We start from the raw sequence: 21,050 nt of genomic DNA, 5'->3' as shown, positions 1-21,050 counted from the left end.
GCAATTAATAAGCAACAAACTAAGATAAAGTTTTTCTTGTTACCTCAAATCTTTAGAAGGTCAAAGGTTTAACCTCAATAACTAGCTTCCAAGCTTGATTTTCAAACTAAATATAGTGCACAAATGCTTAATCTACAATTAATAAATTCTAAATTCATTAACATTGTCAACAACACATTATTAACTCTCATTTTCTACTTCTAGAATATCCAATGCCTATATTTCTCACATTTAGGTCTACCCGTTGGATGCATTAACTTTCTTTAGCATTAAATAACTTCATTAAGCTCCTACATTACCATTAATGCCTCAACCATTCCCCATAGCTCACATTTAATGCTCTATTTTTAGACATTAATGTAGCTTACTAATCAAAAGCTTATAAAATCATCCATATAGGGTTCAAACAACTTAACTCACTCCCATTAACTCTATTTAAATTAATGAGTTTGGACCTATAACCTATATAAACTAAAAATCATCTCTTATTGTCAAATCCTAACTAAAAACCTCATAGAAATGGAAGAGAAAGGAAGATTAGAGTATAAAACACTTACCTTAAGTGTTTTCTAGCATCAAAATATTCCCAAACCTACAAAACCTTAAAAGAGCAAGAACAAGCTCCTTCATTTTCCTCTTCTTCCTCTTCTATTTTATGTCTCAATTTGCAATTAAAATTCTATAGAAAAAGGGCCATGCATCGCAATGCACACAGCACGAGCCGTGATGCATGGCATAAAGGGGTCTTTCTATCCCTTCATCGTCTATGCACTATGGTGATCGTATTGCACACCGCAATATATGGCACAGAGACACTTCCTTCATATTTTCTCCTTCTTTTTAATGCTCAAGTGGCTTGACTTTACTTCAAACTCATAATTAGAGCTGAAATCACGACTAACAACATTTATTAGACCTCCATAACCACATACCATACCAAATCATTCAATTACTATAATCAACTTGATTAATTTCTTAATAATCTAAGAATTACAATTTGAGATGTTACATTGTGCATATGCTATGCAGACTAAAATTAAGGCAAGTAAATAAGAATGAATAGGACAGAGGATGGTATGGTGCGATTGGAAAGAGTGAAACTATGATAATTCTAATTTTTATAGTTTTGTAAATAATATATTTAATATTAGAAAATAAATTTACTTGGACTAAGTCAATAATCTAAGCAAACAAAAGGAGTTTAAAGAAAACTAAGTGAGATATACCCAGAGTTAAAGACACACTGAGAGGAGTGGAAGGAAAGACAGTCATAAGATTATCTTATGCTGAATGAGTTTAGTGAAGCAGCAAGTATAAGGGTATGCACAAGAGCTAGTAGCCTTTTGTATTGATCCTAAGTGTACGACAAAGAAGCAGAAGAAGAAGAGGAATGAGCAGTTTCATCAGCAAGTATCAAGCCCATTTCATCACTACACAAATAGAGAGGATCAACTACTTTGATACTTTTTGTGTGTAGCTGAACTAACTATAGTTCATTTAGTTTTGCCTTTACAGTTGCCAGTTCTTGGCTCTTGGAGTAGTTAGATGTCAATAATACCTTCCTTGATAGTGATTTGGGTGAGGAAGTTTATATGGCTCTTCTTCTTAGTTTTAATTTTTCATCACCCAACACTATTTGTAAACTTTAAAAATTTCTTTATGATTTGAAGCAAGCTAACTACCAATAGTTTGCTAAGCTTACATCTACTCTTACTTCTTATGGTTATATCTAGTCTAAAGCTGATTATTCTTTATTTGTCAAGAAGACTAATTATTTATTTACAATGTTGTTGGTTTATGTTGATGATATTATCTTAGCTAATAATGATTATGTTGAAATTTTCAATATTAAAGTGATTAGTTTTTTAAAATAAAGGATCTGGGCTAGCTTTGCTATTTTCTTGATTTGAAAGTAGCCTAAACATCCTCTGGTATATCCGTCTGTCAATAGAAATTTTCTTTAGACATTCTTTTTAATTGTGATTGTCTTGCTTGTAAACCAACTTCTACTCTTATAGATAGATCTATTAAGCTTTTAGGTTCTCTTGTACTTGACCACTACTCGCCCTGACATTGCCTTCATTATCCAATAGTTATCTCAATTTATGTCTAATCTGCATGGTACTCATCTACAAACAACTTATTGTGTCCTTCATTATCTTATGTCCTCTCCAAATAAGGGCTTCTATTGATTCAGATCTCAAGCTAAAGGCTTTCTCTGACTCTAATTGGGCAAGTTGTGTTGACTCTTATTGCTCCATTACTGGCTTTTATATCTTTCTTAGTAAAGATTTCATTTCCTAACACTCAAAGAAACAATCCACTGTTTCTTGCTCTTTTTTTTAGGGTAAATATCAAGCTCTTAGTTTTATGACTTGTATATTACAATGGTTGTTATTTTTGTTACAAGAGCTTTATATTTCTTATCTTTCTTCTGCATTAGTTTTCTACGATAATCAATCTGCTCTTCATATTGCATCTAATCCTACTTTTCATAAACATACTAAGCATATTGAGCTAGATTTTCATCTTGATTGTAATAAGCTTTAAGCTGACAACCATCTATTTACTTTCTCTTTGCTTCAAGGATCAAATTGCTAACATCTACACCAAACAATTTGGCATTAGTCCCTTTAATGATATCCTATCCAAGTTGGGCATGTATGACATATATTCTCTAATTTATGTAAGGTAACATAGGAAAATATTAGATTTTTTATTATATATATTATTCTGTATAGTTATGATGGTTATAATTATTCTATTTTCTATTACTATTTTATTCTTTAATAGATATTGATAGATCTTTATTTTATTCTTTGATAGATCTTCATAGATTTATTCTCTTGTTTAAATATATCTCATATTAGAATTAATGAGAGAAGTTGCTATTTTTACAAATTGTATTAAAACTAATGGCTCATAAGTCATAATAATAAGTAAAAATAGCAATAAAGGACCTCTGAAGCAATTTAATTGCAAAAAAGGACCATATGATTTTGACTTCATTTAAAGAGCCAAAGGACTAAAATGCAATTAAGTTTGTCTGTGAAAAGACTAAATTAACCCTAATTTTTTTAAAAAAAGTCCCCTTCCCTAGTCTTACAAGCTTGCCACAGGAGATCCCCTCTCTCCCTGTCCCTCCCTTTCTCTCTTTCACAATTCGTCGAATAAGTTGGTTGAAAACGGTCTATATTTAGTATAGATAAAGGCATAATTATCTTTTCATATCCCATTAACAACAATTTATTAAGAAATCACAAATTGCTAGTTTTTGATATACATATATGATGGTCAATAGTTAAATAAATCATTAAACATCCATGGTTGTCCTTTATCAATGCAGAAGAATTATAGTAGTCGCTTCCTTTTGTAATGGGAGAACATGTAACTCATCCATAAATTAATTTAGTCAGGAAGCTTCACATAACAGCAAATGAAATAAGTAAAAGGAGGAAAAACATGTTGAAATCCTATAGTTAGAGTTGGTAATTCAGGCGTGTCGGGCTTATTCAGATTGAATTTAAAGTATTATACCTTTTAAAAAAGTTCATATAATCAAACTCAACCCTAACTTTTTTCTATCAGTTTTTATTTTGGCCAAAATTATCGACTATATATGCATATAGAGTCGATAATTCTAATAGTTGGACTTATTCAGATTAGGCTCAATTTGAGCCAGCTTAAAGTATCATATCTTTTTAAAAAAGCTCATATAGTCAAACCGTATCCTAACTTTTTTGAATGGGTTCAGGCTAGCCCTTCGAGACTTAGGCCAAATTATTAGCTCTACTCATTATTGTTTCAAAACATCATAGAAGACTAATAAAGAAATCATTGACAGAAAATATAAAAGAAGAGGATGAAGATGAAGATGAAGTTACAAACTAAAGGAAGGAAGATCCGTGAAGGAAAAGAGTGGGCATAATCAATCTAAGTGAAAGTAACCCATATCATGGTAGTGTGGAATGATCTACGAATCATAGGATGAACTAGTATGCGTTTCTTTCACCTGGATTAAAGATGACCAAAGGTCGATGACTAGCGCATTCAAACTAGCATGTCTTTGTCGCCCCACATCTCTCTCACAACCTCATGCCTATCTCTTTCAGACCACTAAATTTATAATGATAGACACATTCCACACCATTGCCTTCGACATACTTGAATGAATACCACTCGTCTTTGGCAAAATCATAAATTGATTTTTACAATTGTTGTAATGGCCTTGAAGTTAAAAGGTATGATTATAAAATCCACACTCTTATTTCGATTGGTGATGGTCTAGCGACCTGTTGTCAACAAGGGGTCTCCGTTAGCCAGCACAAGTACTAGGTGAGGAGATTAAAAAAAAAACACATATTGGGGATTTTTTTGTCTTTTCACAAACAAACTTAATTGCATTTTAGTCTTTTAATCATTAGTCCTTTAGAAGAATTCAAAATCATATGTTCCTTCTTCGTGATTAAGATGCTTCAGAGGTCCTTTAGTGTAATTTTTCCTTAATAATAAAAAAAAAAAGGTTGATTGAGAGGACGGATTATGAAATGAATCGGGAGAATCTATTTTATACCATTGCAATAAAGTGAAGAAATTCCCACGAATATCTCCGCGAAAAACAATTATTATGCACATCTCTCAGAATTTCCTGACCCCCCTTTTTTTTTTTGGGTTCTCCTTCGTTCTCCTCAAAGCCCCGTGGCCATTATCCCCGCCTATTCTACCCATTCATACCGACCAAAGTAGAATCTCTGCCCATCTGTAACTTTTTTCTTTTTTCTTTTTTCCCAAATATATCCACCAATACCAGGACAAAACCACCAGAAAAGCCCCAAAAATTAAAACGACAAAAGGAGAAACTTGAAGGTCCTCCTAGAAGCTCGTTGGCTGAGAAGAAGTTTCAGCATCATCATTGTCGTCGGTGCCGTTCAGGAAATGATTTAGCGGGCCGCAAAGACCGTCGGGCTTGTGGAGACCCCAGAAGCATCGTTTGCGAACGAGTCACCATGTCCACCATAGACGGTGTTTGGTATGCTTGCACGAGGCTGGTACTTTCGGTGGAATCACCTCTCGCCGTTGCCCTTTGCCATGAATGTGAACTCAATCCTGACAGAACATAGGCCCTTCCAGACTGCTCGTACACGCGTTGGTTCGCCATCCTCTCTTGCATCTCCTTCAATTCAGCAGAAAGAGCAACACATAGCCGGTCGCCAGCTCGAGCAGACACTGTCTCAGACAATGCCTTGTGACAGCCGTCTAGGATCGAAACTGCAGCAGCCAAATCACCGCGCTCAGCTGCAACTCTAGCACCGGCCATTGCCTCTGCAGCAAGAAGCCTGTTTCGTTGCCGGTCTACTTCTATTGAGATAGTTGCCTCTCCAGCTGTTTCAGGTCTCTGGATTTTTACTTCACTTCTGTCTCTCAAAGCCACCTTTTCTTTTGTGATTGGGTCTCTATAAAGACTTTTAACGACCAGCAATGACATCTCATCACTGGACCCATCAACCGGAATGTTGACTGTCACCAAAAAGTCTCTTTCTTCATCAGCATACAAATCTCCTACTTCGATAGAAGCCATTCTTGCATTTGCCATCATGCTGGTCCTGTAGCTTCCTGCTTTTACTGAGCTGAGTTGCAGTCGGGGATGAACACAGGCTATTTCTACCTGCAATTCCTGCACCAGCACACTCAAGAGTCCTCCAATACACTGTGCAAATGCATCCTGGATGACATCCTCAGCTTCAATGAAAGAAATGTACCCCCTGACACCTCAGAAATTGAGTGCATTGAAGTAGCATCGTGGTCAGCACCAAAGCCAAACGCATGCACGGGTATTTGCAAGCCAACCCCATTATTGCGATGAATGGAATTTGGGACGAGTGACTGGTAATCTGTTCCGGCATGGGGTCTGCTGCTTTTGACAGTGTATGTATCCTGCCCGTCAGATAGTAATATGATACTACCAACGGGGTTCTTCCATTGACGGTCAAGAAAAACCTTCAAACCTTTCCTCAAGCCCTCAGCAATATTTGTCCCGCCATTTGGTACCAAAGAATTAACAGCCTGCAATGCCTCCAGCCGTCCAGTATCAGTCATCCGCCGGAGAGGAAAGATGCGACGGGCAGTTGAGGAGAAGGCAACGACAGAAAGTCGGTCTGCCGGACCCAGATGCTGTATGACAAAACCCATGGCTCGTTTTAGCAACGCAAGCTTAGTGCCCGCCATGCTACCGCTTATATCAAGAACTGTGACAAGATCGATTGGAGCACGAGAATTTTGATCCGAAGGTGATGTTTTCGCATTGTTTTCACTACTATTTTGCCGTCGCCCTGAATGAGGAGCTTTGACATGGATTAATACAGCAAAATTATCGTGAGAAATTGACTTTGGAACAGCTGAAATTTCAGGATATGTTCTGATTTCCATCGCATCTAACGAATCATCCCGGTCTTTATAATGAGTAATTGAAGTTTGTTGATCCAAAGCATCATCATCATTAAAGATAGCAGGTTCAGGAACTTGATAAAGAGATGAACTCTGACGACCAGCACCAGCTTGTGGGGAGGGAAGCCGGCGGAAGACAGTTCGAGAAATTCCTTGAGGAAGATTAGAAGCAGGACCCTGAAAAGGAACTTCATTCCATTTTGCTCTGCAGACAGGACAGATACGGTTCCCGTGTTTTACATTAGATGTAATGCAATGGAAGTGGAAAGAGTGAGAACATTCTGCAGTAAAAATGGCGTGCCCCAGCCCTGGTTTCATGGCGGTCAGGCATATTGCGCATGTGCCCTGATGAGGAGAATGATTATAAAAGTGTGAGATGAAAAAGACCATAGACTAGCGTTACAAATTTGTCAACAAAATTTTTCGGACACATCAGACAAGACTCCACAAGTTGAATCCCTCCGATTAAGACGGTTAATATAGTCAAGTTTGGGGAATTCCTCAAGTTTAATATTGAATACCAAATTAACTGCAAACAGACTAGAAGCAACAATTATAAATCTGTAATTGGAACTTCAGTCCGAGTTACTGAAATAGAAAAATTCTCAAGATTTTAACTTGGCGGTCGGGGGACAATCTGAGCTGCTCACTATTATCCATCACTACTTACGCTAAGACCTGATCAAAATTGCCTTTATTTGAAGATTAAAATCACAATCTGGTGGAGCTCTTTAATAATGAGAGTGATAACATATAGAACAAAATTTAGGTAAGATGAAAGTTGCCAGATGCCTGTGGGACAAAAATAGTGAATGAAAAAAAGAAGGAAAGATATCTTGGTTCTTTAAATCCGCGAATCTGAGGTGCCTCAAGAAAGCGTTCATAAATAAATGAAAAATATACAAAGACTACAGCCCACTAATACAATATAGTGTCTAACACTGTCCCCTTCTGCCGTGATGCAGGTCCACTAATATGACCAGCGCATAAAAAGATGAAATAGAAAGCAACCCATCCTTCCCACTATCCTATCTAGATGGCTGATGACCAAAATCGAGGATTCCCAGGCAAATCTCCACTTAATAAAAGGTAAAAGGTCAACGTTAGGTGGTCAAACACTGAGGACATCAAGGCAAATTAAACAACAACGAGCAAACGACTTTCATATTAAAGCACTAAGACAAATTGAAACTCCAATATTGAAGCTTTCGAGACATTTGAAAAATGTCATCAAAAGAAGGGGAGACCAAAGAGACAAAGATGATTCATCGCTCCAGGATTTCTTTTCTTTAACATTTTTAATGGGGAAAATTTCAACTTTATCTTTGTTCGAATCCGGAATTTTCACAATCAACGGTTGAGGGGTCTTTGTGGGGATATAGCTTTATTAGCATGTAAAGGAGAGAGAAAGAGGACGTGATGCTAGACAAGTAAACAATACAGTAATGGGCTAAAGCCGAAGATGAACGGTCGAAATGTAAATCTTTTTCAGTTTTTCTAATAAGCCAAGTAACTCGTCCTCAAGGGCACTCGTCCCCCTTTTAAGGCCGCGGTTGAGTTGAAAATAACGTGAGGAATGATAATCATCGTTCCCGCAATGGTCAGATACGTCACAATCTGATAAGCCCAAAACGATGCCCCAACCGGAAAGCCAAAGCAAAAGCAGCAATAAACCAGTGAACAGACCTGATATCGATGTATTTTTCAACCATGTTCATTAAAATTCATTAGATGTGACACTGATGTCGAAAGTCTGAGTAATTTCGTGGCATCAAGGGAAAAAATTGAAAATAATGGAAGAGCCTCCATCCCCCCCTCCCTCCCAAAAGAAGAAGAATAAGAAGTCCAAAGGTGAGATCAGAATCTCCTATGGAGATTCAATAGCAGCTGAATCAGAAAAGACAACAAAAGAGAAAATCTGGATTCGTTTTATCAATACACGGAAGTGTGATCAGAAATGCTAACCTTGGGAGATTTGGCTCCGTTTCTGGGAAGTCGGAGACCGGAGGAAGACGGCGTTGGGGTCATTGGGCGGTAACCGGAGCTATGATCGGCCGGCGAAACACTGGAGCGGGAGTGAGCATCAGAAAGTCTGGCGGCGGAGCTGAGGGAAGAAGAGGAATCATCTAAAGCTCTTGGAACATAAACACACATATTCATACCAAGAGCAAGCTTCACCTTTCTCCACTTGCTTCCCATATTAGTCCCGGAGAGTAGACAATCAGATCTTTAAGCTGGAAAACTGGAATAGAGACGCAGGATAGAATTGAAAGAATCCGAACAAAGGAGAAGACATAGTACGGGTAGGGACGCGAAATGGAAGCAAAGAAGATTTGAGAAGAAACAAGAGGAGTAATAAAGGGGAAAAGAAAGGGAAGGAGGAGGAATAAATGGAGCAGAGAAACGGTTACACAATAAATGGGAATGGGTGGTGGAAAGAGAGGGAAGAGGGGGAAGGTGAGGTTGTTTTTTTTTTTTTTTTTTTTTGGGGGGGGGTGAAGGTGAGGTTGGTTTTGTTATGAAGCTTTCGCAAAATGCTGGAATGGACGGAGATGAGAGAGAAAGGAGTGGAGGGAAAGAGGTGAGAACAAAAGGGGCGCTTTTGCTGAGACGGAGCCAATATTGCTGCATCTTCCCAATTCAATAACCAAATTTGAAGGTTTCTTTCCCATTTTAATATTTAACCAACTTCCAAGTCGAAACTGCCCCTGCTTTATCGTCGGCCTGAATTGAATGACCATTCTTGTTTTGTCAAAGTTCTTATTTGCCCCTACCACTTCTAGTTCTGGCCTTTCTGGCCAAAGTTCTAGCACTTATGGGTCATATATATATTTTAATCCGAGGTGACGGAAAAGTAGTACAAATAATATTGCTACAACTTAAGAATGAATGGACCTACAAAAATTGTAATGTTTAAATTATCTTATGGGCAAGTCAATCTAACACATCTATCCACTTAGCATTTAGTGATATATAAATTTATCATTTAAAAGAGTCTTGCTTAACTTGATATAGATTAGTCTAAACTCTAATAAACCCTTAAATCAAAAATGGGATAGACTCTAAATATCTTGTTGATTCATGTAAAGTATATTAATATACGTGAAATAATATATATAGGTATATGTATAAAATTTTACCAAAAATAAATAAAAATATCAAGTCTACTGCATTTACACGTCAAAATAGGGGGAAATTCAAATCACCCATTTTCGTTGTCTTTGTCTTCATCCACATGCCAAAGGGGGATGAATTTTGGATTAGAGGCTGAATATGGTTTCTTGGATCTCCAGGTTCTACTTGGACAGGCTTGAATGACTCAAACTTTGTTTGGTAGGTTATTGAATGCATAATTTTATGAGGCTTCACAGGGTGTATTTTAATCTTATTGTTAAGACGAGATGAGATCGTATTCATCCATGTGATGAAGAGTGAAACGAGGGCATTCAGACTAGAGGCCGTATTCTTCCTTGTGGATTTCAGCCCTCATTTGCTCGTTTACTTGTCCTGGGTGCCCCCTTCATTCAACTACGCCATTCAAATATGAGATTTTTTTTTCCCCCCTTGTTTTTAATTATTCTCATTTTCCAGATTATTTCACCTTGTCGGAAGAGAGGGAGTGGGGAAAGGAGGAGGAACTTGCAATGCAGCATATGAAATTTTTATTACTTTAATTTAAAGTGTCGGTATATTATTGTTTTCAAATATCATGTAGATGAAATTTAATTTGTTGCTGCGTAAAATTTTTATTTGTCACCTTTGTACTCGCACCGATTATGTGTCTAGGTTTTTATTATGATAAAAATTATCATAAATATCAACATGTTTGCTGATTAAAAAACTGTATTACTACAAAATAGCAGTAGCATTCAAAAATCAAGTAGACGCGCGCAATGAAATATAAATGGTATATTTTCATACATTATCTTCTCAATATAAAAATCTGTTTCAATAGCATTCACTACATTAAAATTTTTTTTTTCCCTCAAAAACATGGCTGCTTATTGTTTATAAATCGTTGACCTTTCAGATTACGAAATTGTACTTGTATGAGATTAAAATATAGGTCCAGCTCTCGTCTTACGTAACTTCCATTTCTCTTCTTTGCTTCTCTGTCTTGTCGCGCAGAGAAGTGATCTGATCATTGTTTAGAAGACAGAATCGATGGAAAGATCATATCGTGATTGCTCGGAATTAGAGTGTGCGGATTCTGCTGGTTTGTCCCTATTAATTTTGTGCACATCACTCTCTAATTAATTGATTATTACAACCGTACTCCCTCTCTCTGATCCATAATGCAACACATTTTCTATTAATTATTGTTGGTTTGATTTTTTTTTTACCAGCGTTTGAATTTTAAAATATAGGATATTCTATAGTTTTTATTTTATTTTTTGTAGGTTTTATATACGTGTTAGTTAATATGAAATGAGTAATCATGCCTAGAAAATTGTAATTCTTGGTCGTGGATAAGAATAAAGTTGAAAGATAAGTAAATTTTTCATAAGATTTAAACACCTTTTTTATACGCGTGATGTATGTTAAAAATGTGTACATTATGTACAGAGTAAGTTATTCTTGGCCACCTCAATTCTTACCACCGTTGTAAAGCTTGTTTGAATTAACGTAGAATTATATTTTGCATACGCTACGATTTGCAAGTTAAAGTTAAAATTAAGAGAATATTAAAATTAAAATTAAAATTATAAAAATAAAAGAGTTAATGTGTTAATGAATATTAAAAATATTGTTAAATATTCATGTATTTAAATATTTTTAAATACTAAAAAACTTAATTAGATCTATTTAAAGAATAATATATATTATAAATAACAAAAATGTTAAATTTATAAATAATGAAAATATTAATTTTTTTAAAAGGACATGTGAAAGGATGAATAAGTTATTTAATAAATTTAAGATACATTTTGTTAACGGTTAGATTTCAACCTAAGTAATGTAAAACTTTAAAATCTAACCTTTGACCTAACTATAATTGAAAAAGAAAAGCTCATTTGCCAACTACTCTTATCCAATTTTTTTTTTTTTACTCCTAACTAACTTTTAAGCTTATCAATTACTCCTTCCATTTTTATATATAAAAAAATTTATATCATATAATTTAAAAAATCTAATTAATTATAATAATTATGTTTGAAAATAAAAAATTGAACTAAAATGTTTTATATAATTAACATAAGTATGCATTAATTATTTTTCATTTGAGGGATAAGTTAGAAAATATGTATTGAATGCTTATTGAAATAAATGATGTTGCTTATATAAAAAGTAATAGTTTTTCTTATAAATAAAAATAGAGGGAGTATAATTTACACCAACTAAATAGAATCCCAAACAAGCACATAATCTTCTTTAGTTTTTTCAGTTGCTAAACAAATTAAAAGCATTACAAGTTATACAGCTTGAAAAATCATAGACGTAAAAAACTCTTAAATTTTCATATGCTTCTATGACAATATGATAATGATGGGATCAACACTACGTCAATTCATTAAGTGACCGAAATTAAGTTGTCTCATCAACAAAAACTAGTTTAATTGATAACGATTTGGCTCATAATTTATAAAACTATTTTTTACTGTTGATATAAAAATATTGTTGGTGGGTGACTTATAAGTATCTCTATAAGTGTTTTTTGAGTTTAGAAATATACATTGATTCCTAATAAGTCCCTGTTTAAAAACAAGCCAATAGCATAACATGATTAAAATTCTAAATTCTAAATTCAAATCATCAATGAAGGAAGAAATGGCATGATTGAAAACAATGTAAATAATCCATCTGTTTTAAAATATATGTCATTTAAGGCTTCTATTAAAGCATACATAGATTAGGAAATGCAATTAATACAATAAAATATTGACTACAATGGAAAATTTATTTTGAAATTATTAGAATAGATAAGGATATATCACTAAAAAAAATAAACTTCTCGTAAAAAAAAAAAAAACATGCAAGGGAGTACCGTGACCTGTTCAAAGTAAGAATAGTAAAGGGAGCACTGTATATTGGTCTCCAATTTGGTCTAAAGAAAAGCTGGCGGCTTATGTTTAGCATCGGGAATAAATAGTATTACGCACAGTTTTGTTTTTCATTTGCATTTTATAGTAATTTACAATGGCGTATAAACTACTACTACATCTACTATTCAGCGTGCTTACGTGCAGTGCTCCTTCCTATTTTTTCTATTGGCGTACTTGAAGACTGCTTTGTCCCTTTTCACCACTTAATTTCATTTTTAAAAAAAGGCGGGAGATTCATCCAAATCTTGTATTGTATGGTATACTCTTTTCCTTTTCGGTTCTATATTTTTAGAACAATTAATAGTCTATTTTATAAGTAACTTTTACTCTTTCATATTTTTTTATAAGAAGATAGAGTAATAGATAAAATATTCTTAAAAATAATACTTTTAATAAAGATAAATTACAAATTTTCTTTTCAATTAAATAGCAAGGTAAAATTAGAAATAGCAGGATATTGGTCAAGTGGAGCTTTCTCTGATTGGCAGGAAACGTCTTGGACTCAAAAAGGTGCCAATAATAAGAAAGAGAAACCGACGAGGAGAGATTCGAGTTCCACTAATCAAATTTAATTAGGTAACTACATGCACGATATCAAACAGGCCCAATGCAACTGCCAGAACATGTACCCCAAGTTGTTGTTGACATTGAATGCCATCTTAAACAAAACAAGACCATCCAAGTGGGCCCTCAACTCTGCTGGCTTTTGGGTAAAGATAAAAAGGAAAAGCGCTTTTGACGTAACAAAAGCAGGGCTATTTTGTTAATACATGCTGCTGTATTAGAGACTCTAGTTTAATCTAAGCGGATATGATGCAACATTGTCATGTTGATTACTCTCATTCATCATCTATAATCTATATATACCGTTGAAGTCAGCCAGCAGAATTATACCCTTCATGTTCCATTGAGAGAAAAATAAACAAGAACCTCTTAACCCTGTTGGTTCATTTCTTTCTTTCTTTGTTTTTTTTTTTTTTCCTCATCGCCAACTACAAATCGCAACCTTCATTCTCATTAATGAGAGAAAGAAGCGATCACATGCTTTTGTAGGGATTTTTCTAATTTCTTCATGAAAGCCATATGTTCCCAACCAATCAACTGAGGGCCGCAAGAGGCCATTCAAGGAACATACCGTGTTTGGTCATCAAACAAATAAGGTCATGATGGCAAACATGGACGAGTTTTCTTCTTTCTTTCTTCACTTAATTTGACATAGTGGCTGCTCAATGTCTCTGGACCACCCTTTGTCTTTGTTGTCAGTAGTCACCGACCAGTGCTCCATTCGGCTGTAATCCAACTATATGTGTGTGCCTTAGGCCAAGGTAACTCACCAAGTGGGTTTGATTAGGACCCAAACCAAACAGCTTCAGAATCCCAACAAAATTTACGAGGGGTTCCTTGGGGGAAAAAACAGAGACTTGGATTACAGATGTTCCAAACTTTTAAATATGAAGCAAGAGCCTGATAGGATATACATGAGATTGGCCGTTGAGATAAGTGAGACGTGTCAAGGAAAAGAAGATAAATCTCTCTTGCTCAAAACATTATCCTATAATTTTTTTTTACGTCGGCTCATCATTATTAGTTAGCTGAAAACTGTGTTAAGATAAAATAAATTTAAAAATCTTGCTCTAAAACAAACAAGCTGGTGTTTGCAGGCTCAAGCAAATTGTTTATAACTAAGTGAAGCGTTACATCAGATGGAAAAGGACAAATGTTGGATAAGGCAGTAAGCAATTTGCAGGGTTATTCTGCGCCTTTAGTCACATATGATACGTTATAATAAAGATGTTTAGCGAACAAGTGCCATTTAGAGACATGATTAGGGGGTGAAAAACAAACACTGCTTCGAGCCTTTTTCTGTTGACTTGCCCAAAAGAGTCTTGCAGACTTAGGGGTGGGAGAACGAGAATTAACCCCAAAAGAATCTGGGGATTCTTTACCAATGATACAGGCAATGGCACTCCATGTCCATCCCCACCAAAAGAAAGAAAGCGAAACTAGGGCATTTGATTGCCAAGTATTGATGGTCTCAAAAGCAGTTAAAAATGGAAACGGAAGCACTGCCTTCGGGTCTCTTTGTTCATGTTATCTCGTGGAGAAGAATAACTTTGCTTCCAGTGATAGAGCCTCTTTTTTACGAGGGGCCCTCTAAGGTGGAAGCAATAAGTGGGAAGTTTGGACAATATTGTGACTTGTCTTTTCTAGTGTGATTGTGTCAGAGTATGCAGTTTGTTTGTGGGTGGCTCATCTTTTCCCCTTTGATCTCTGCCAAGTTGGGTTGTTCAATTTCCTTTTGGCCTTAGCTGTGCCTCTAATTTGAAGGTGCATTTTCAACTCTAAATCCTAATGTTTCTCCAGTTCAATGGATCTCAAAAGACATGGCCGGTTTGAATTTTTGAGGAAGACGCACCAATCTCTTTATTCATGTGGTTTATGGGCGGCATGCTGAAGAATGCAAGCTGGAAAAGGGAAGGTAGGAATAAGCCGGCTCGCCAAAATTGAATTTATTTCTAAAATGAAAAGGCCAAGTTTGAATGAAAATGATATGAACGTGAGTGTGGTGGATGTCAACTTCCATAGATTGATATGTTATGTAATGGTATTTTTCAGTAAGTTGTTACTATCATGTACAAAAATTTTAAATCCTTCTAAGGACCTAAATCTGGAAAAAGCAACTTATAATTGGCCATACAAATAATGTCCAACATGCCATAGAGATTAACCCTAACCTTTATTGATAGTCACAGTAAATAAAAGTGTTATAAGGAACTATCTTTTTTGTAATCAAAACGGCATTTTCATTTGCATTCTGTATATAAGAATCTTTTCATTTGGTTTTGATTAATTTAATGTGATCACTTCAATCACACCCTGAACGAGTCTAGTTATTCGTAGTCTAGCATCATTGGAAGACTCAGGTTAGTTGTATGCATTGTTTGAATGTTGGATTGAAGGCCTGGTGTTACAGAAAATGATATAATAAAAACATAACGCATGTTATTTGAGGTAGGTGCAACATATATCGGTGTAGGAAATGATAAGAAATTGAATCCAGAGTACTTCTAGCATGCATGATTACCTTCGATACTCTGGCTGTTCTTGTTAGATCTTCCAGAATATTATCCGATCGAGTATTTTTTTTTTTTCTTTTTGTTGTAGGTGATGGAAAACCATGGGAATTAACGTGAGGCGTTCTTTCTCTGAGATCTAACATTGAAGTTGCTGAGATGAACTGAGAAAAGGATATTATGTTCAACATACTTGTAGAAGAGGAGAGGTGCAGTTTTCAAGAATCCATATGGCCAAACTTTCAAAGTGGGACATATCAGTATAACATACTGGGATGTCTTGGCCCAAAAATCAATGAAGATATTATTGTGAGCGGCCCATTTTGATGAGTAAAAGAACAAACTATTAACTCATTAAGATATTACTGAGGTGTAGTTTCTTTATTATGCAGTACTTATTTGTTATTATCATATTATTTGACAGAGGTGGAATCTATAAATCGTTTTTAGTTATTTTTAAAGTGATGTCTATGATGACTAATATGTAACTAACAAATTTTAAAGACGCAATTAAAGTACGATCAGCAAAGGTCCTATGGACCTTGCTGGGCCGGTTCGATTGAGTTAAGTTTAGATGATTTTTAGTAATCGCAATTTATCAAGCTTGAATAATTTCCGTTTTCTTGCAATTACCCATTTCTCACCCTGGAAAAGGAACACATTCCCACGCTTAGAAGAATATTTGTGGCGTTCTAGGGTTTTACTTTCACCTTACCTACCTTGAAAATTTTCCAGTCCCGCGGGCGGCGATGATAAGCCTCTAAAACAGTTACTTCACACTGATCACATTAAGTCTAAATATCGAAAGTACCATAGTAGATAATGCTCAAGGATGTGGTAGGCCAGATAATTTCAACCATGACATGCAATTGCATATGTTATCCACCGTGGCGATGATTGGAACTAGAGCTCGACCGAAAAGAGACACTAATATCAAACTAAGTGAGCCTGCATGCGATCATCATAACAAGTGTAGAGGTAGGTTCCATAAAGCCACACCTTTACACGTGGGGCCAAACATTTGGCAAATTGATACCAAATTGATTGGCAGCATTCATAAGACTATTCATGCCATAAAAGTTGAAAGGCCACTGCCCTCTATTACGAGGATCTCCCTGATAGGATGGTGGTGTTGGTGGGTTGAAAGGCGAGGAAATGAGAGAGACGTTGCAGGGATGTTACTAGGAACTAGTCTGTCGGACATCCCACGCAGAGGGGTACGATGTCTTGTGGTTGGCATAGTATTAGAAGTTAATGATCCATACAGCTGGGGGTAGTGTGCAAAGGCATGGATGTTACCAACAGCCTGAAGTGGTCTTGCAGAAACATTGGAGAAATTTCCTGCCGTTCCATATGAAGGTTGAATAGGAGTCGCCACAAGCTGAGATCCAGCCATGGCAAAGCCACTTGGCAGATTGGTTGCAGAAGGCATCCATGACGATGGACCGACAACTAGGGAGGACCTGACAGCACTTTGTTCTCCATGAAGTTGAACAAACTGTTGAGCGGAATTTGCATCTGACATTAACCAAGTTGTTAGGAAATGATAAAAAAAAAAAAAACGTAATGCAAGCATTAAAAAATGATGGACAAGAAACATATTTAGTGACATGTATACTTGATCGTTATTAAGGGGAAAAAAGTGCAATTAACATACCTTTTGGCATTCGTTTTGCGCCTATTGATTGAGGGCCACGACATTTTGACCAGATAGCCTCTGCCAATTTTATGTTGGCAAGAGCTTTGTTGATATTTGCATCCAAGTTCTTCTTCTTCTGCTGATACTCGACCTCAATCTCCTGAAGTTTAATATTATATCCTAACAATTTCTTTCAATTCCTTTTCGTGATCAGATTTCAACTGCAATTTCTGCTTCCATAAGAAAGATAGGTTAAAACTAAAGAACAAAATTAAAGAACAGGGAAATTTTAAGTAAGTCAGAAACTAACCACATTTTCATGGTCTTTAACAGCTTGACATGTTTCTTTACGTATTTTTTCCATTTCAATTTTAAGTGGATCAACGTATAATGGTGGAGGCATCCTAGAAGCAGATAGGGTTGCAGTTTGTATAGGTTGGCTACGGATCTCAGAAGGAGTGGACCTATTTATAGTGTTTGACAAATGAGTTCTGCCTCCAGTAGGTGTCATTGAATCAAGTTGCATAACAACTTGATGTTGAACCTCATTTATTACCTGAGGAACCTGGCTGGAGACAGTACCTTCATTGATTCGTTGGTCTTCAGTTGTAGGGGCTAAAGGTAAATTAGCTAGACGGAAGTTGGAAGAAGGCAACTCTACAGAGACTAATTTCTGTGAATGCTCCAGAGGCTCCATGACCAGTGTCTCCCTATTAGCTCGAGCATGTGGTGTACAATCAACTGGACAGCATGCTGATCCAATTTGTTGAGAAGAGTTCGGTAATTCCGGGTGCTCTACAGATAACAATCCCTTCACCAGATCTTGATTGGGTGTTACTTGCCCACCTTGTTGGGAAGGATTATGCATTTCTTCAACCATGTCCTGGTTGAAAGAAGGGGGCTCTAAAGTTGGTAATTGCTGCTCCTGCATCAGAGGCTCCATGACTAGTGATTCACGATTTGATTGATTAGGCAGTACAAAATGAACAGGGTTAGATGGCGGCTCAACTTCTTGGGAAAAGTTCTGTACTTCAACTGGACAACATACTGATCCAATTTGCTGAGAAGAGTTCCGTAATTCTTCAACAACTGTAATTTTATTGAAAGAAGGGTGCTCCACAGATAGTAATCCCTTCACCAGATCTTGATTGGCCATTACTTGCCCATCTTGTGGGGAAGGATTATGCATTTCTTCAGCTATGTCCTGGTTGGAAGAAGGGACCTCTGAAGTTGGTAATTTCTGCTCTTGTATCAAAGGCTCCATGACTAGTGATTCAAGATTTGATTGATAAGGCAGTACAGCATCAACATGGTTAGATGGCAGCTCAGCTTCTTGGGGAAAGTTACGCACTTCTTCAGCCAGATCCCGGTTGGACACAGAATGTAACATCTGTACTGGCTCCAGAGAATTCATGAGCAGTGAATCAGGGTTAGGTTGAGTAACCAGTACGGAACTAAAAGAAGTAGACACTAACTCAACCTGTTGGGAAGCATTTTTCATTTTTTCATTAGCATCCTGATAGCTAAAAGGGAACTTTGCAGGTGGTAATTGATGCACTTGCACTGTAGTCTCTATAACTAGTGACTCAGGATCAGATTGAATAGCTACGTCATTAACTGGACTAGATAATTGCTCTGCTTGCTGTGAAGAGTTCTGCACTTCTCCAACCCTAACATCTTCATCAGAAAATTTATTGGATGTAAATAGAGATGCACATAAATCCCGTGGCACCTGATAAGTATAACATAAAAGCAAAGGTTATGCAAAATGAACCTAATATTATTGGGGGGAAAAAATTAAGAACCATTTAGTTAGATATATCTTCTAGTAGATAGAAGTGTTCACATTAAAGGAGCAGCCTCCTTGTGTTTAAAATGACAACTTAATTCCTAGCAATTGCTATAAAGACCCCAGTGGCCTTGCACCATGTCAACGGTATTCAGTGGGGGAACGCAGCAGGAATATCCCACAAAGTTGAAGGAAAAATAGAATACCAAAGAGAATATTCTACGCATAACTATGTTGATAGTAGAAAATTGTTTATAATGTACCCAGCATGATGTAGCTCACCTGGTAACTAGCACCTACTCACGCATTATTGCAAGGGTAACATTTTAACTTTACTAGCAGAGAGACACAAGTATAGTTGAAGCATGCAAAGATTGATAATTAATTTAGATTATATGGATTGCCAGAGTTAAAAATTGATTTGCACCTCATTCACAGCAACCACGGGGGATAAGATCATAAAAGGCTGCTCTGAATGTGACCATGATACTGGAATCTCCTGGGACACGGAGTCTTCATTGATGGTTCTAGAAATTCCTTCCTGTTGATCTGATAAAGCAATTTTATTCAACATTATGGCCTCTGTTTTGTTCTCCTGGTCATTATAACATTCATTCACTCCATGACTATTTTCTAATACTCCAGCTGGAATTTCTCCATGAGTTTGTTCCTCTGATGAGAGTGAATGAGTATTGTAAATAATATCAGAACCATGGTCTAGGCTAGCAGTTCCAAATGGACTTAGAGATAATTCTCCATCTAAAACATTTGAGGCATCTTCCTCAAATCTTTGTTTTATGGATGAAGGAGGCTTTGGAGTGATAGCATTTTTCAGATAATCAGTCAAAAAGGCAGTCCCAATTGTTTCAACAGGTACTTCTCTTTCTAGTAAAGTTCTTATGGCCCCATCAGCTGTTCTATCTTCAGAAAAGGGCAAGCTAAAAGTGGCAAGTCTATCTAAACCACTACTTTCATCAGCCTCATGGGTCTGTGCATCATTATCATAATTCGGAATGCATACAGCAGTTGCACTTGGTAAAGGATCTGGAGATAATTGTGAATTTAAGGAGGCATCCATACCATCACTAGAACCACTGGGCTTGCTTCCTAATGAAAAATCACAATCAGGATTACTCAACATAGTCCGACAAAGATCCCCCTTCCTGCTAGAAGAAACTTCATCCCAGGCATCATTTAACTTGTCAGTATTATGCACTTCAACAGCCACCTCTCGGATGGAAGTGTCGCACCCGGAAAAATGCAACGCGGACGGCGCGTGAGTGGAGGTCTCGGTCTTCATGGTGGGAACCGCACAGAACGAGAAGTCGCTACCAAGATTTTGAGATAAATCTTGGGAAACTGATTAATGGAGGATAAGGGTGATCTGCAAAAATCAGATAATAGGTTCGAAAGTCGGTTGAGTGTGAGGAAGGTGTTAGGCACCCCACAACACCCGTTCATCAGAACAGTTACCTAAAGTTTGTTGTGCTCTATTAATATGGTTTTATAATTATTTTAATTATCCCTTTTATATTTATGTGTTTGATGAAAATGATAAGAATTAGGTGAGAAATATTTATTTATTTACGAGGGAGGACGGACTTGACTCAGAATCTGACTCTGAGACCTACGTACCCTGTGATGGGGATCAAAGTCCACGTAGTTCTGGTTTAAAAGTTTGTTGGTGAAAATATTTTTGAAGAGAAATTAATTAGAAATAACTCACCATTTTGCAAATAAAACAATTTCTGAAATTTTAATATGTTATTTTAAATTGCAAGAAGTAATTTGATTTTAATTATTTTCTCAATTTTTGGATTTCAAATTAAAGAAAAGAAAATGGTTTAAAATTATTATTATTTTTTTATATTTTATGATTGAGGATTTAATTGCAGTACCTGCAAAACCTTATTGGTTCAACTCTAAATATCTACGGAGATTCTGAAATCTCACACGATAAAAGAGTTTGGCCATTTAATTAATTTATTTATATTATTATGTATATTTTTAAGTGTTAATAATAATTTTAAGTGTGTATATATATGTTTCAAAGAAACTTA

The 21,050-nt window shown here is 36.2% G+C and overlaps 2 protein-coding genes and 1 long non-coding RNA gene across 3 annotated transcripts; 1 reads left to right on the top strand and 2 right to left on the bottom strand.

The window, feature by feature from the left end:
- Nucleotides 1–4,540: 4,540 nt before the first annotated feature.
- On the bottom strand, nucleotides 4,541–9,191 carry LOC129315629 (E3 ubiquitin-protein ligase WAV3). The gene is given in 3 exon segments (XM_054959500.1): nucleotides 4,541–5,751; nucleotides 5,754–6,789; nucleotides 8,410–9,191. Coding segments are annotated over 3 exon segments (2,112 nt in total). The 5' UTR covers nucleotides 8,644–9,191; the 3' UTR covers nucleotides 4,541–4,909.
- Nucleotides 9,192–13,406: 4,215 nt separating this feature from the next.
- On the top strand, nucleotides 13,407–16,125 carry LOC129316379 (uncharacterized). Its single transcript, XR_008594781.1, has 2 exons — nucleotides 13,407–14,967; nucleotides 15,654–16,125. It is a non-coding gene; the product is annotated as an uncharacterized LOC129316379 (long non-coding RNA).
- Nucleotides 16,126–16,444: 319 nt separating this feature from the next.
- LOC129316378 (uncharacterized) lies at nucleotides 16,445–17,890 on the bottom strand. Its single transcript, XM_054960773.1, has 3 exons — nucleotides 17,512–17,890; nucleotides 17,220–17,431; nucleotides 16,445–17,080 (listed from the first exon to the last, which is right to left on the bottom strand). The coding sequence occupies exons 2-3, from the start codon at nucleotides 17,227–17,229 to the stop codon at nucleotides 16,629–16,631; spliced, it is 462 nt and encodes a 153-aa protein (XP_054816748.1). The 5' UTR covers nucleotides 17,230–17,431; nucleotides 17,512–17,890; the 3' UTR covers nucleotides 16,445–16,628.
- Nucleotides 17,891–21,050: the final 3,160 nt, after the last annotated feature.

This window comes from Prosopis cineraria, unplaced genomic scaffold, assembly GCF_029017545.1.
Source record: "Prosopis cineraria cultivar Desert tree isolate PC_DT_omini unplaced genomic scaffold, ASM2901754v1 PC7, whole genome shotgun sequence".
NCBI lineage: Eukaryota > Viridiplantae > Streptophyta > Magnoliopsida > Fabales > Fabaceae > Prosopis > Prosopis cineraria.
This window is presented reverse-complemented; position numbering and strand designations above follow the sequence as displayed.